We start from the raw sequence: 15965 nt of genomic DNA, 5'->3' as shown, positions 1-15965 counted from the left end.
CCAGGAACATAACCAGAGCACCTGGGAGGCTGTGCGGCCCACCTTAAACTGCACTTGCAGTGGTACCCAAGCAAAAAATCCAGCCAGTGGCTCTGCCCATCTGCAGAGTTGGGTCAGTGATGCTGTTTTCCTGTCTGACCATACAGCTCAGTGGACAGTTCTGTCTAATTCTAATCCCCAGACAATGAGCCATACCGGCTGTAGAGCCTGTTCAATGGCCCTGCCCAGGCAGGGAAGCAAATTTACAGGACCACCTAACTGCTGGGTATGCTACCTGACGAGGAAGACTGACCAGTGAACCTGGGCAACTGTGGAGCCCATTCTATAGGTGCGCTGGGTCAGGGAACCAAGCCAGCAGTTCTCTGCAACTGTTCCCAACTAGTGGCACACCCACAAACTCAGAACTCGGGTGGTGCCCTTGCCCAAACAGACCCCCTGATAACAAGCTCCACTTGTCCAAGGATGCAACCACCTCAAGCTGAGCTGACTAGTGAAGGGACTGCGTCTGCCAGAGAAAGTCTGGAAGAAGAGATTGCTTACTCAAATGTGTAGATACCAACCCAAACAATCAAGGATCATGAAGAATCAGGTAAACAAATCACTATCAAAAGAAACTAATAAAACTCTAATAACTAACCCTGAAGACATAGAAATCTATGAATTATCCGACAAAGATTTCTGAATAATCCATTTAAAGAACTTTAGGAAACTACAAAAACACACAGAGACAACTACATAAAATTAGAAAAACAATACATGAATAAAATGAGAAGTTCAACAACACACACACACACACACACACACACACACACACACCACACATACAACCCAAACAGAAATCCTAGAACTGAATAATACAATGACTGAGCTGAAGAATGCAATAGAGAACTTCAATAGCAGATTCAACCTAGTAGAAGAATGAATCAATAAATTAGAAGATAGGTCATTTGAAATTATTTAGTCATTGGAGCAAAAAGAAAGGAAGAATAATAAAGAGTGGAGGAAGTCTACAGGATTTATGGGACCGTATATATATATAGTGAAGGGCTATCTCTGCTGAAGCCAACCTTTGAAGTCTGGAAGAAGGGACTGCTTTGTCAAATATACAACCAATGATACCGGAAATGAGAAGAGGTAAAGACTTTCCCGAACAAACAAAAGCCAAAGGAGTTAATCACCACTAGACTTGCCTTATTAGAAATGCTACAGAGCATTTTTCTAGATGAAATAAAAAGATGTGCATTAACATCATAAAAACATACAAATATCGGTATAAAACCACTGTGAAGAAAAAGTATAAAGTTTATGTATGTTACTAAAGTTGTTATCATCTTAAAATAGGATGTTATAAACATAAGAAATTTTATGTAAGCCTCTTAGCAACCACGAAGGAAAAACCTGTGTTAATTACACAAAAGATTATGATAAACAAGTAAAGCATACTGCTACAAAACAATCACAAGAGAAGATTGCAAGATAAGAGGCAAAGAACAAATGACGTATAACACATCAGAAAACAATTAACAAAATGACAATAAATCCTCACCTACCAATAATTACTTTAAATGTAAATGTATTAAATTCTCCAATCCAAAGATACAGAATGGCTGAATGGAGTTTTAAAAAATCTAACGATATGCTGCCTACAAGAGACTCACTTTAGCTTTAAGACACAGACTGATAGCGAAGGGATAGAGAAAGATATTTCAAGCAAATGAGTAGCTCTATTTGTATCAGACAAAATAGAGTTTAAGCTAAAAATGATCAAAAGACACAAAGAAGGTCATGATAGAATGATAAAAGGGTCAGTCTATCAAGAATATAAAACAATTATAAATATTTATGCACCCAACATTGGAGCACATAAATATATAAAGAAAATAGTAATAGAAATAAAAGGAGAAATAAACAATATAATAATAGTTGGAGACTTTAATACCTCATTCTTAACAATGGATAGATCACCAGACAGAGGATCCATAAAGAAAGTGGATTTGAACAACTTTATACACCAAACAGACCTAAAAGACACATATTGAACATTTCACCTAAAATTACACATTTTCCTCAAATGTGCACAGGACAGTTTCTAGGATAGAGCATGTTAGGCCATAAAGCAAGTCTTAGCAAATTTAAGAACATTGAAATTATAATATAAATATTATATATATATATAAAAATTATATACATATATTATAAATATTAAATATAAATATTATATATATATAAATTATATATATATATTTTTTTTCTTTTTTACTACAATAGTATGAAACTAGAAATTTATGACAGGAGGCAAACTGAAAAATTCACAAGTATATATAAATTAAATAACACACTCCTGAACAACCAATGGATCAATGAAGAAGTCGAAGAGGAATAAAAAAGTTTCTTGAGACAAATGAAAATGGAAAAACAACATACCAAAACTTATGAGATGCAGCGAAAGCAATTCTGAGAGGAAAGTTTATACAGATAGGTGCTGACATCAAGAAAAAGAAAAAAAAATCTTAAAGAAATAAACTAACTTTATACTTCAAGGAACTAGAAGAGAAAGAACAAATGAAGCCCAAAGGTAGCAGAAGGAAATAATAAAGATTAGAGCAGAAATGAACGAAATACAGAACAGGAAAACAAAAGAAAAATTAACAAAACTAAGAGTTGGTTCTTTGAAAAAAACAAACAAAACTAACAAACCTTTGGCTGGACTATCTAAGAAAGCAATAGAGAGGACCCCGATAAATAATATTAGAAATGAAAGAGAAGATATTACAAGACACAAAAGATACAAGAGATACAAGTGTTGGTGAGAATATGGAGTAAAGAGAACGCTGGTGCACTGTTGGCGGGAACATAAATTGGTGCAGCCCCTATGGAAAACAGTCTGGAGATTCCTGAAAAAATTAAAAATAGAACTACTATATTATCCAGCACCTCCATTTCTGGGCATATATCTAAGGAAATGAAATGAGTATCTCAAAGAAGAGATATCTGCGCCCCCATGTTAACTGCAGTATTATTTACAATAGCGAAGACATGGACACAATCTAAGTGTCCATTAATGGATGAATAAAGAAAATTATGTATATATACACATACACATATACATATATGTGTATGTGTATATATAATTTTTTCTATATTATGCTAGATGAAATAAATTAGATAGAGAAAGGCAAATACTGTATGATTTACTTATATGTGGAATCTACAAAAAAACCAACTCATAGAAACAGAATAAATTGGGGATTGTCAGAGGCGTGTGGTGGGGGTCAGGGAGATTGATAAAGGGGTCAAAGGTACAAACTTCTAGTTATCAGATAAATATACTCTGGAGATATTATGTACAGCATAATAATATCTACAGTTAATAATATTGTGTTGTATATTTGAAATCTGCTAAGAGAGTAGATCTTAAAAGTTCTCATCACAAGAAAAAATGTAACTATGTGAGGTGCTGGATATTAACTTATTGTGGTGATCATTTTGCAATATATACATATATCAAATCATTATGTTGTACGTTTTAAACGTCTACAATGTTACATGTCAATTATATTTCAATACAACTGGAATAAAGGCAATGAGCTTGTGGCATAAAAAACACAAATAAAGAAAGGGAACATCCACTCCAATATACACAAAATTAAATTCCAAAATGAAATGTATGTATATAAGTGTTAAGCCACCAACAAGTATACACTGAATATGTATTATGTACAGTGATCATATCCGTAGAAGGGTAAAATGTCACATTCATATAATTTTTGCCCTTAAGGAGATTATTACTTAGGTGAAATGAAAAGTGAACATGAAAGTCCTAGTGATGAGGGGTTGTACACGTGACCATGAGAGACGAGGATTCCATAATTCCATACCAGGACCCCAAACTGCTTCATTGTGTGGCACGGGTCAATATGACAGGAGCTGCTGCAAGTGGAAGGTTTGGGGAGACCCACAGTGACCCTGGAAGGCCCCTGAGACGTGGCAGCATCAGATTGGTTCTCAGAAAACAAGATTTACGCTAGAGGAGAGATGGAGAGGTGAGTGTGTAGTGTCTAGTGTGTAGTGTCCTGCCACATAAGACTCATGGGTAGATGTATACTCTGAAAACAAAGATTTTGTGCGGAAAAGAAAACATCAGAAGCACAAGCAGGATTTTAAAATCCTCTCATCTCATCTAAAATAATACAAAGCAAAACACTAGCAAACAAAAAGTCAGCATTCTAAGAAGTGACAGCGAATTTTTTACACTTTGGCTCTAAGCTGTCAGATGTTCAATTGTTTGTGTGAATAATCTACATTATAACATTCTTTTCTTTCTATCTTGGCCTAAGGATATGGGTACTAAGACTGAAACATCAGATAAAAGGGAAAAGAAAAACTGTGTTAGGCGGAAAATATGAGCATAATGTCCTATCAAGATAATGATAACACAGGTACCCAAAACAAGACAAAAGCAGAACACACAGGAGAGGGAAAATTCTCAGATGCCACAAATCAAGAGCCTTTTAGAAATGTGTGACTACAGTAGGTCCTTATTTCAATGGCACTGCAGAAATCCTCTGATCTGAGGCCTTCCATGTGGGCCAGTTAATCAAAACGTCAGAGTATGTAATCCGAAAAATGTTCCTCATGTCCATTTGTGTTCCATGAAGACAGCACCCAGAAAGGAGGTAAAAGAGAGGTACTGGAGCCTGACTGTGGATTTAAACAGCCACTCTGTCACCTACCAGCTAGTGACGTAGCCTCTTTGTGCCGACATGTTCCCATTTGCAAAATGGGTGCAGCGATTGTTTCTACCTCATGGGATCGTAATGGAGATTAAATTCAACACAGGTTGGAGAATAGTATCTGACACATGATAAGCACTATATATTTGTTAAATAACATTTTTGATAGGACCAAATTTGCTTCTTTGCCTAGGGATCCTTTTATTAGTCCTCCAATGTTTGGCTTTTTTTTTTGGGGGGTAGGCATCAAATACATGCTTTATGCATTGCCTGTGATTTTTAGTTTTTGATTTTCTTAACAGTGAAACACGACTTTAAAGTCACTTGAGAAGCAATTTGTATGAAGAATGCCTCTACACTTAACACAATTCCCAGTCTCCCATAATTTTTTTTTTATAGTTAGACATCTATATTTCATTTGGTCATAAACATTTGTTTTTAGTGATTGCCTTTCTAGATGATTTTGAAGCACTCAACTTTGTTTTATAGAAACAATTTGTTTGGCAGCATATTTAATCAGTTTATACAGTTGTTAAAAATTATATAATTACCATGACATATACTACTCACATAAACATACTGAGTTACAAACATTTAATTTAAGCGGAGCATTTGACTCAACTGGTAATGATACAGGTTAGCTAGTATATCCCTAGGTAGACAGGGAGGTCCCCTGGTGGAATAAACAAAAGACAGCCATATCCTAAAACTCCAGGTTTTGAAATCACTCCTTCAGTCCAGGATATAAAGTAACAAGGCCTTGAGGATAATCATAAAATTCCTTTTGGCCTGACAAATGGAGCAGATCTGATAGATAATAGGAGGTTACTTTGCTAATTCCTTTAGGATGGGCAAGCAGAACAAACCTGGTAGACGAATTTCATTAGAAGGCGCCAGTTCCCTTCTTCAAACAAGTTCCCCCAAACAGGCAAGGGAAGGTATTAAAAGTAGGAGCTTTTGCCTCAGTCACGGGGCACCCCCATTAGGGAACCCCTCCCACTCAGGAGCTCTGATTCTTTGCTTTCAATAAATTGATCTCTTTTTAAAACTCTTTGCCTCTCCTGGGTCCGTGTTTCCATTCTTCGGTCTCACGAGACATGATCCCGGCCTACACCCAGAAACTGCAGGCAGATCCAACATCAGCTACATCATTTGCGGACTCACAGGAAAATATTCCTCCATCAGTAAGAGAAGTAAGCTCTCTACTAGGTATGAATGTTCAGTAAGTTGAGAGTATTGTTTAATATGGTTTACAAGAGGAAATGGTGAGCATTGGTTAATCTAGCCAGTAGGTTTAAGGAAGTTTAGTTAGAGACTCGGGTTCCTTTAAGAACATTACTTTCTGATTTTATTTGTTTGACTGGCTTCTCAATTCTTTAGAATTTAGCTTAAATTCTTGATTTCAATATAGAGGGCCCTCTTCATCTGATCTGTTACCACCTATAGTCCCAGAGATATCATTCTGGAAATTGAAATCAACAGAGAAGTTTACTGCCACTCTTAAGATTTTAATTCTCAGGTCAGGCTCTTTTTTCTTTCCTATCATGGACCTGGCTCCCTTTGTAAGTGTCCAAAATTGAAAACAATCCTTAAAACTATGCCTTTTTGTTCCTCCTATACAAGAATTTGTTAAATAATATGCATGTAACTTTTTAGTCTCTATTTTTGAGGGACAAAGGATTGCCTGTTTCTTACAAATTATTTTCTTTTCTACTACTTACAATGTATCTACTAAAATCACAATGGATTCAACAATCTTCTTTCTATGTTTCTCTTCAGGTGGCTACTTCAGATTGTAGAGAATCATTAGGCTGTATTCAGCTAATGTGGTTTTCTAAGATATGCAGAAAACTACTTAGAAATCTACTGCACTGAATTTCCAGTCCATGGGCAGAATTCTGTAAGGTCTATAATATTTGGGACCAGGTACCAGCCACACCCTCAAACGGACTGGGCTGGTCCGGAATGGCTGAACAGTTCCAAAGCACCCACATTAGACAGGAAAAGTTCAGCAGAAGAGGTGGGGGCATAAAATTATCTTAGGTGTATGCAAAACAACTTCCTAATTTACAGAATGAATTTGTGTCATTTATTCATTATTCCATTCAACAAGTAATCACAGAGCTTCCGTGGGTGCAAAGCAGGCTCAGACTGCTTTTAATTTAGCCAGTGCTCCATGATAGGTCTTTGTGCCAGCAGAAAATGAGAAACATGAGTCAACTCATAAATAGACCACCTGAAAAGCTAGCAAAATTGTCTGTTTGTGGTTGTGAGCTGTAAGATGTTAGAGGGCAGGCGTCACATGTCCTGTCATTCTTTTTCACAGAACTCGTACCAGTCCATTCTTTTCCAATGTCACTTACATTAGAATGGCTCCTGAAAGTGAGGACTGCTTGGGGAGGAATATGAAGTGTGTTGGCTGAAAGTTCCCAATAAATAAACACCAAGTTATATTGTGAGCCTAGACACCATCCCTTGCCCTTTGGGTATGGATTTAAGAAATGTGTGACAGCCAATGAAAAAGCTTGAATATCCACAGCACATGTGTTCACTATGGAAACAAACCATCATGATTCATAATCAGGGACTACAGATCTTTAAACATTGTTCCAGAAAAGCCTCAAGTTAAAATGGGCAAAACAGAAAAATTCATGAACACACAACAGCTGTTAAAAATAATGATGATATTGGATCTTGGTTATGAGAGAGAAAAAGAAATACAACTTTTTAAAGATACAAGATTCTCTATGACCAACATTTATTGTGGTCGGCACTAGGAAACAGAATAGAGATAGATAATTTTTTCTACACAGTTTTTGAGTCATAAATTATGAATTATGCTCTAACAGATAAAGCAGAGAGGAAATTAATTTAAGAGATGAGGTCTATTTTACATTTCAGAGAGCTGTTTTATTTTAATTTCGGGGTTGGGGGGGATTACAATTTGCTGTTCAGCTTTACCAAACATCTTTTGTTTTTTTTCCTCTCTGAAATGAACTGCAATTTTTCATTATTTCTCTGAGGAGTATGGGACAGATGCTTATGCCAAAGTTCAGAGAGTAAATTAGCAACACTATTTCAACCATCTGGAAAAGTGCTGTCCTGTAGAACTTTATATGATGATGGAAATGGTCTGTATATTCGAGGTCTGACAATTAAGTTCATGAACTTGTTGAAATGATGTCGCTAAACTTTTTTTTTATCGGAGGGATTATTCATTATGAATTTGTACCAAATGGACAAATAGTTAGCCAAGTTCACTATTTGGAAGTGCTGAAAAGGCTGCATGAAAAAGTTAGATGACTTGAACTTTTCACCAACAATTCGTGGCTCTTGCATCACGACAATGCACCATCTCACACAGCACTGTCTGTGAGGGAGTTTTTAGCCAGTAAACAATAACTGTATTGGCACACCCTCCCTACTCACCTGATCTGGCCCCCAATGACTTCATTCTTTACCCAAAGATAAAGGAAATACTGAAAGGGAGACATTTTGAGGACATTCAAGGACATCAAGGGTAATACGACGACAGCTCTGATGGCTATTCCAGAAAGAGTTCCAAAACTGCTTTGAAGGATGGACTAGGCGCTGTTGTCAGTGCATAGCTTCCCAAGGGGAGTATTTCAAAGGTGACTGTAGTGATATTCAGCAATGAGGGATGTAGCACTTTTTCTAGGATGAGTTCGTGGACTTAATTGTCACACCTTGTACACTGTCTAATATGGTAGCGACTGGCCATATGTGGCTTTTCAATACTTGAAATGTGGCTTGAAGTTTGAAATTCAATACTTGAAGTTTGACATAGGAACTTAATTTTAGCTTAATTTAGCATTCAATTTCAATAGTGCCATGTGGCTAGTGTCTATAATCCTGGGCAGTGTTTAGAGGATACCTCTGTCTCGGCGCTTTCTCTCAGCCAATTAGTCCAAGCAGCTGGGGCGCGGGGTGGGGGGATCCTTAGTAAATTAATTGTACATTGTCCCTGTGAAACCTCACAAACCCTTTGCAAGCTGGGCCTCAGAAGGGCTCTGAGCAAGGCTCCCTGGAGCTTGTTTGAGCAAATATGCATATTAATAAGATTTTAAAAATTAGGAAACAACAAAGATCAACCCTCCAACCCCCTTTGCTAATTCATGTGTTGCCCTGCAGCCGGATACATTCTCAGAACTTTGTCAGGGATGGCTTCAAAATGAATCAAATGGTTTGACTTTCCATGACTTTGCATGTTATGGAGTGAAGCAAAGAAAGTTCAGTGAGAGCATTTAGACAAAGAGAACCTGTGAAACACTGAGACAGAATATAGGAAGTATTGTGCTATGAGGAAGAATGCTACACAGAGAGTGAGATGAACGAAAAATAACCCCCAGCTGTATTTTTGATTAGAGAGTTTGCAATGAAGAAATGTACTTCGGCATTCCATAAAACTCTTCCTTGCTTATTATAGAATGCAAGATTACTAATACTGGTTCCCCAGGTAATTCTTTTCTGACTCTGTTCTACTATTTTGCTTAGTTTAGTTTAGGATACCTTCTGGTTGTCCCTTTTACCATTTAGAATTTGTTGATGCATTTCTTTATCTAAATGTAGCTTTAAAAAGTCAGAAATTTAAGAGATGTTCAATTTTAATGACAGCCCTTGAGAGGGGAAAGAATCAGGGTTCTCACGCAAGATGCCTTGCCCATGGAAACATTGGTAACTTTTGAAGTTAAATAACTTCTTGTCAATAGCATTTCGGTAGCAAAGATTGTTTTCCACATACCTGGAAGAGCAGATCTGAAGTCGGTCTGACACGCTGTTGGAACAGGATACTTAACGTTCGATTCTGTTGTTCCAAATCAAACACTCTTGTTTTCAACTTGACGCATTCCTCCCTTAGATCCTATAACAAACACATTGAAAGAAAAAGAAAAGTCTACAACTGAAAGCAACCTTTGCATATTATAACCATATTTTATCTGATATTTCAGACACATTAGTAAAAAAAAAAACAAAAACTAATAATAATAGTACTTTTATTCTTCGAAGCCCCCAGAAATAAATCACACACAATGTTTTCTTCCACATCCCACTGTCTGATAGAATTATTGTGTACGGGGAAGACCAATTTTTTTTAAAAAAGTGCACCTTGAAATCAGAAATGCATTAATCGAGCATGCTATTTTTGAAGATGGTTAATCTTAGCAATATAGAGTCAATTTAAGTTTCTACCTACATATTGTGCCTTTTCTCTGTCTTCATAAAAGCAATCATAAAGCACAAACCACAAGGACGATAATGTTTTTGCAGTGAATAGAGATTTGATGAACTAAAGAAACTATCACTTTTGATGGAGCCTTTCGCTTTCCTTTGTGGAAATGAGTTGAAATTCTCAGCGCTGTGGCAAATAGAGTCAGTGATGCATTTCGTGGGAGTGACACCACTCTGAAGTGAAGGATTTAAATGGCCACTTGAAACTTGCCCATCTTATGAACTAGTGGATTTCAATGTCTTTGGGGGGCATTTGGGTCTTAGTGCTGGGTAGTATAGCAACTGGACTTCATCATCCTTTGGGACTGGCACCTTTGAATAGTTCAAACACCACAGAGACCTTTTCCCAGCTTTCACAAGGGGAGCTAACACATGAGAGTGTTAGGAGTCTCTGGATTCTCACCAAGGAACTGCCTTCCAAACTGACTTGCGATAAAGATACTTGTACTTAAATGTCTTTGATGGGTTCAGGAAAGACCAGGTAGAATGAAGCCCCAATTCAAGGTTCTTCATAAGCGGACCCCTTTCCACATTTTGAACTTCACCTTTCACTATTTCCTGTTTTGTTTTTCTGTTTGTTTGTTTTTAAAGGCTTCTGCTCTTACATGCAAAGAACAAGGGTGTGTTTGTTGTTCTGAAAAGCTCTCTGCATTCCAGCCATACTTCTCCGCCCCTCACCTTCGCAAACGAAACGCCTCTTTCTTACAGTCCAAGTCCGTCTTTATATATCCAATCCGAATTCTATCTAGCTCCTCTCTGACACTTATCTGGTGTCGCTCAAAGAGTGCTCTCTTTTCTGAATCCCGGGGAACTCTCAAGGCCTCATATATGACATTCAGCATATGCTACTCTGTATTGATTTTATCTTGCATGCTCTCGACGTATCTTGTCTATTAGATGGGCCATTCCTCAAAAGGCAAGCATAAGAAGGTACTCAAATAAACAACAGCATATTGTTTTTACACTCTTATTCCATTCCCTAGCATAGCACTACGTTAGCCAGGAGCTTAATAAACGTGTGCTATCATTTTGTTAAAGGGATTGATAATGATGAATTCTATTCTCTAGTGATAGCATGATAAAGGGAGTTTAAGTTTCTCAACACTTCCAGTTTGTCTGCCTATGTATCCTGATGTAGGGCAGCTACAAGCTTTACTTAAGGCTCTGCAAGCAAGAGAGAAGTTCATGAGGTCTGATTTCTAGGGCTTCAGTGGGAATCACCGTCGTGAGTGGGCCTGTTCCATAACCTTGGATAACCTAAGTGTGAAGCTGGACACATCTATCTTCTGAGGCTTGACCTGAGCAGCCACCATCGTATCTAGGCTCATTCATTCTATTTACAGAGGGCAAAGAAAGAGGATAAAGTGTGGCTCAGTGTACAGCTTCCACTCTCCTCACCTATTTAGTAAAATGAGTGAAGCTTATGCCTTGGATGTTTTCAATTGATTGCTTCCTACAAATGCAGAGTGGAGAAAAGAAATGTCATATTCAGAAGCAGGCACCTGAGTGCAAGATCTAGGAGGGCAGCAGCTATATAAGGCAGGGGCAGGAGTGTGTGTGTGTGTGTGTGTGTGTGTGTGCACATACACGCGTGAGCACACATGGCATTTGGCAGAGCCCATTTTGGGGGCCTAGGCATGGTTCAAAATAAAAGGCAAAATTTGTGTTCTTTATTTAAACGTGAACCTCTGTCTGTGTCTCATTTATGCTAATTTTTGTTCTTAGCATGTATATAACACTCCTTGCTCCCAAACACTAATTGCTTTTACTACTGCTAATTAAGTAATTAATAAAACTTGACTGTGAGGTAAATAAATGTTAATAGCACCAACTGGGTGGGGAGACACCATCATTCTCCTTTGCAGGTGGAGATATGGAAACATACATGTGTGGGACACACACGTGTGGATTTACAAGGAGAAAGGAGACCTGTAAAGAATACTATCAGCAATTTTTAGCAGCAAAACTGAGAATAACTTGAAAGCGTTCTTCAGATAGGTAAAAAAGTAAAAAAGAACAAGGAAAAAAGAAAAAAAAATCAAGCAATATATTCTGTGGAGGACTTTTGTTTAAGTGCCCATATTTCAAAGGTCATTACTATCACTGTATCGTAATAATTCCAAATCAAAACTTCCCTGGATGATCCACACATTGTACATTCCACCTGCACTTGGAATTGAAGAAGATTCTGGACGCACTGCTATGGAATACAGTTACTTCATACATTTAGAGCAAAACCATTTACTTCAGCAGGCTCCCTGCTGAAGTAAATTTAGGAAAATGCTGATTGCTTAGAAGCAGGATATACACTGACATTATCGCCAGAGTGTTTTGAGCACTATTTAAACCTGATTTTTTCCTGTAAAATGACATTATAGTGGGTATACCTGTTTCAGAGGCAGTGTGTATCATGGGAATACAGCAGATTGGGAGGTAGGGGGCCTGGGCTCTGGGTCCACATGACCTTAAAACTAACTTTTTCGGGTTGGGCCTCCATTTCCTCATCTGTAAACTGAGTTACTGCATAAAACCAGGCTTTTGAGAGGTTTTATAAACCAGGTTTCAGAGGTTTTTATAAAACCAGGTCCTCGCTGCTTCATGACATGGGTTGTCAAGTGCCACTTCAATCCTTCCCTGAAGCTTAATGGACACCACACCCATCAGCCTCTCTTCTTATAAGTGGCTGTCACTGATATATTCCTTTCTCTTCCAAGGATTCTAAGACTTCTGTAAAAAGGAAAGCCATTTCTGGAAAACACTGGTCATATCTCAGACTAATCAAGGATCTTAACATCAAAATATCGTTAAAAGACAAGGCAGGTCATTATTGTGTGACCAAATCAGGCCATGAATAATTACAGGCCAGTAATCAATAGGAAGAGGTGAGTTCTGTGGCAAACTGAATACTTCAAGCCTTCCCACTAAAGATATCTGGATTCAAACATTTTAAATCGGGGTGATGGCTAAACAGTTCATGTAATTACAGTGGCTCGAGCCCATTATCAGAGCTAGTTGACAATGTCAGGATTAAGTGCTCTCTAAAGTCCCTGGCATTTGTGAAATTCTAGGGTCCAAAATAAGACTGATTTTGAGAAAGCCTGACTCCAAATTTACTGAGTCAACTTGAACTCCACACATGTCAGAACCTCCATGTTCTTGCTAGCAAGGTCTGGCAATGCTTCCAGAAGTTTCAAGAAATCTATTGGCTACCTTGCCCTTTGTTTCCTGTGATCATAACTAGTAATGATTGGATTTCAATCCATCTCTTGATTTTCATATCATCTCTTCTCCCTGCAGAACTATAAGTGGTTGAATGGGATCATGTAGGCTCAGTGGAACAGAGGACAAGAGCAGACATCTGAGTGAAATAACTGTAAGTTAAAGTACGGGCTTTGCCACTTCCAGCAGTTGGAACTATGGGCAAATTATTTTTAGTCCTATCTAACAGGGTTGTGGTGAGTACAAACTGACTTCATGCATTTAAAATACCAGACATGGGGTGTGACTCCTTATAAGTGCACAATAAATATAAACAGACCCTCTTCCGGGAACCAGAACCTACACACACCATTGCTAGACAAGTGGACTCAGGTGGCCTGACTGCCCCTCCGAACAAGGGAAATGTGGGAATTTGACGTCCTTTCAGTTTCAAGCTACAAAATTGTGTTCTGTTCCCATCTGAATGGCTGTATTGCTAGGTTCAAGACACAAGAGCCTTATTCTATGTTGGTGAAGAAAAAAACACCATATAAATACTCTAAAGAACCTGCAGATAAGCCTGAGGTTGTTGATATACTGTGAAAAATAACTGCAGGGAAAAATGTTTTTCTTCCAAGTTTGGTTTTAGTAGTAAAAAAAGAAAAAGAAAAGAAAAGTAAAGAAAAGAAAAGAAAAGAAAAAAGCAAAACATTGAAGAACCTAGGAGAGTTACATTTTCAGCTTGTGTAATTGACTTAATGAAGATAAAATATATTTCAGACAAAAATATGAGCTTATCTCGATTATTGATTTCACTCACACTTGTAGACTTGAACCTATGATTTGGAGTCATAAATGGAAGTGAGCTGGGTTTAATACTGTCACTTTAGCATTATTGATCTAAAGAAGGGACAGTCTGCTCTCTTATGAGAATCTACAGGGTTTTCAGATAAATTGAATTACTTGACTAGAGCAGTATATGTACATTTAACACAAACTGATAAGTTTATGGAAATCATTTTTTCCCTCCTATCATTATCGAGAAAAGAAGTACACTCTGTTACTTCAGGATGCTTATCTGAGCCAATTCAGAATATGCCATGAAAAATGCTTCTTTGGTTGCTCAGAGAAGAGCTGAAGCCATGGCAGATTTGCCTGTGTGTCGGAACAACTGATCTATTCTAAAATTGAATAGTTACGACTAGAATTTCACCTCAAGAATGATTTTTGTGACTTGGATAAATCACTCAAGATTTCTGGTTTTTACTCTGTGCCTCTTTAGGAGGCATATCTTCTTTAGAATTCCTTTTCTCATCTGCACTCGGAGTACATTTTATTACCTAAGTTGTGCTCTTAATTAAAGATGTTTGAGTTCTTTTTTCAGCTTTTTACAGTCCCTATAAAAACTGGGAGGCACACATTTCTACAGAACATGATTCTTTCGGAATTCTTTTGGAAGAGAGCCCTGACATTTCTTCCCGCCTCACCATGTCCCTGAGGTATGCTATCTCACGGTAGCATGTCTAGCACGTTCTTCTGTGTCTTACTGCTTAACTGTACCAAGGTAGATTGATCTGTTTACTAGTTATTAGTTGAATTTGCGTAGCTCTTTTTTTATGGCTGATCTGAAGAGTCCCATTTTCCTTGATATTGTACCAAATGGCTTCCTTGTCTCTGTCCTGAGGCACTGTTTAAAAAGATAGGCATGAGAAGTCTTTTAATAGTTACACATAGAGGTGCAACAGTGCTCCCTGCATTTTTTAGGTTTGAAACTAAATGAGCATAGAGTTTCCAATAGGATAGCCATTGAGAAATTAAAGCCTTTGAAAAAAGGCATTAAAATATGTTGTGAAACAAAGTGTGAGCTGTGCTTCAACATCTGTTTCTCCTCTTCTTCCACAATAATTTGTCAATTTATTTTCAACTTTGCACATACCCAGAACAAAGACTTCATTGTTAGCTTCCTTAGGTGCAGCTGTGGGACTAAGGTCTGTTCAAGAAGATGTAAGTAGGGAGGTATAAAAACTTTTGGAAGTCTCTCATAAAGGACAAGTGGTGTGTGTCATTTACACTTTTCATTTTGTTCAGCTTTTCTTCCTTCCTGCTACATGGAATGTGGATGTGATGACTGGAGCTAGAGCAGCCATTTTGGACCATGAAGTAACCTTGGAAATAGAGGCCATATCCCATTGAATAATAAGATAGAAGCCAGGGATGGCAGGAACCCCATGGACTTTATGAAGCAGTGATACCATACCAGCCCTGTACTACCTACCTGTGGTTTTATATGTGACAAAGAAATAAAGTTTTAGCTTACTTAAGCCACTATTATTCTGTATCTTTGTTACTCATAATGGAACCTAATTCTACTCACATCTCATGTGAGTATACTCACATCTCATCGCATTATGTGATGTTAATTTAAAACCTGAAGCAGTTAACATCATTTGTGGCAGGAAGCATGATATTTTGATGAAGCAATTAAGGGAGAAAGTCTAGCAAAAAATATTATCATCATGCCTCCGTAGTATAAATTTAAAATAATAGTTATTTAAGTATATCCATAAGAAGTGGTCAATCCCTAATAAAATGGTTTCCAATAAAAAAAAATCAAAATGACATAAATTGTTTTGCTCTCATTAATCACATCCTCCTGAATATGCCACATAATCTAAGATTTCCTTGTATAAAGGAAAGTTCCATCTCCAAAGAGGTAACTCAGAATAAACACAATCTGAAGGAACTAGAATTTAGCCTGTATGAAACATTATGGAAAGAGATTGG

The 15965-nt window shown here is 37.5% G+C and overlaps 1 protein-coding gene across 1 annotated transcript in view; it reads right to left on the bottom strand.

The window, feature by feature from the left end:
- NCKAP5 (NCK associated protein 5) overlaps positions 1-15965 on the bottom strand; it is an 826259-nt gene that overhangs the window by 181338 nt on the left and 628956 nt on the right. Inside the window, exon 10 of the mRNA XM_033113039.1 lies at positions 9496-9615. Within this exon, the coding sequence (XP_032968930.1) occupies positions 9496-9615 (120 nt within the window). The remainder of the gene's footprint in view (positions 1-9495; positions 9616-15965) is intronic.

Source organism: Rhinolophus ferrumequinum, chromosome 8 (genome assembly GCF_004115265.2).
Source record: "Rhinolophus ferrumequinum isolate MPI-CBG mRhiFer1 chromosome 8, mRhiFer1_v1.p, whole genome shotgun sequence".
Lineage (NCBI taxonomy): Eukaryota > Metazoa > Chordata > Mammalia > Chiroptera > Rhinolophidae > Rhinolophus > Rhinolophus ferrumequinum.
The sequence above is the reverse complement of the archived record's forward strand: the minus strand, read 5'-3'. Positions and strand labels throughout refer to the sequence as shown.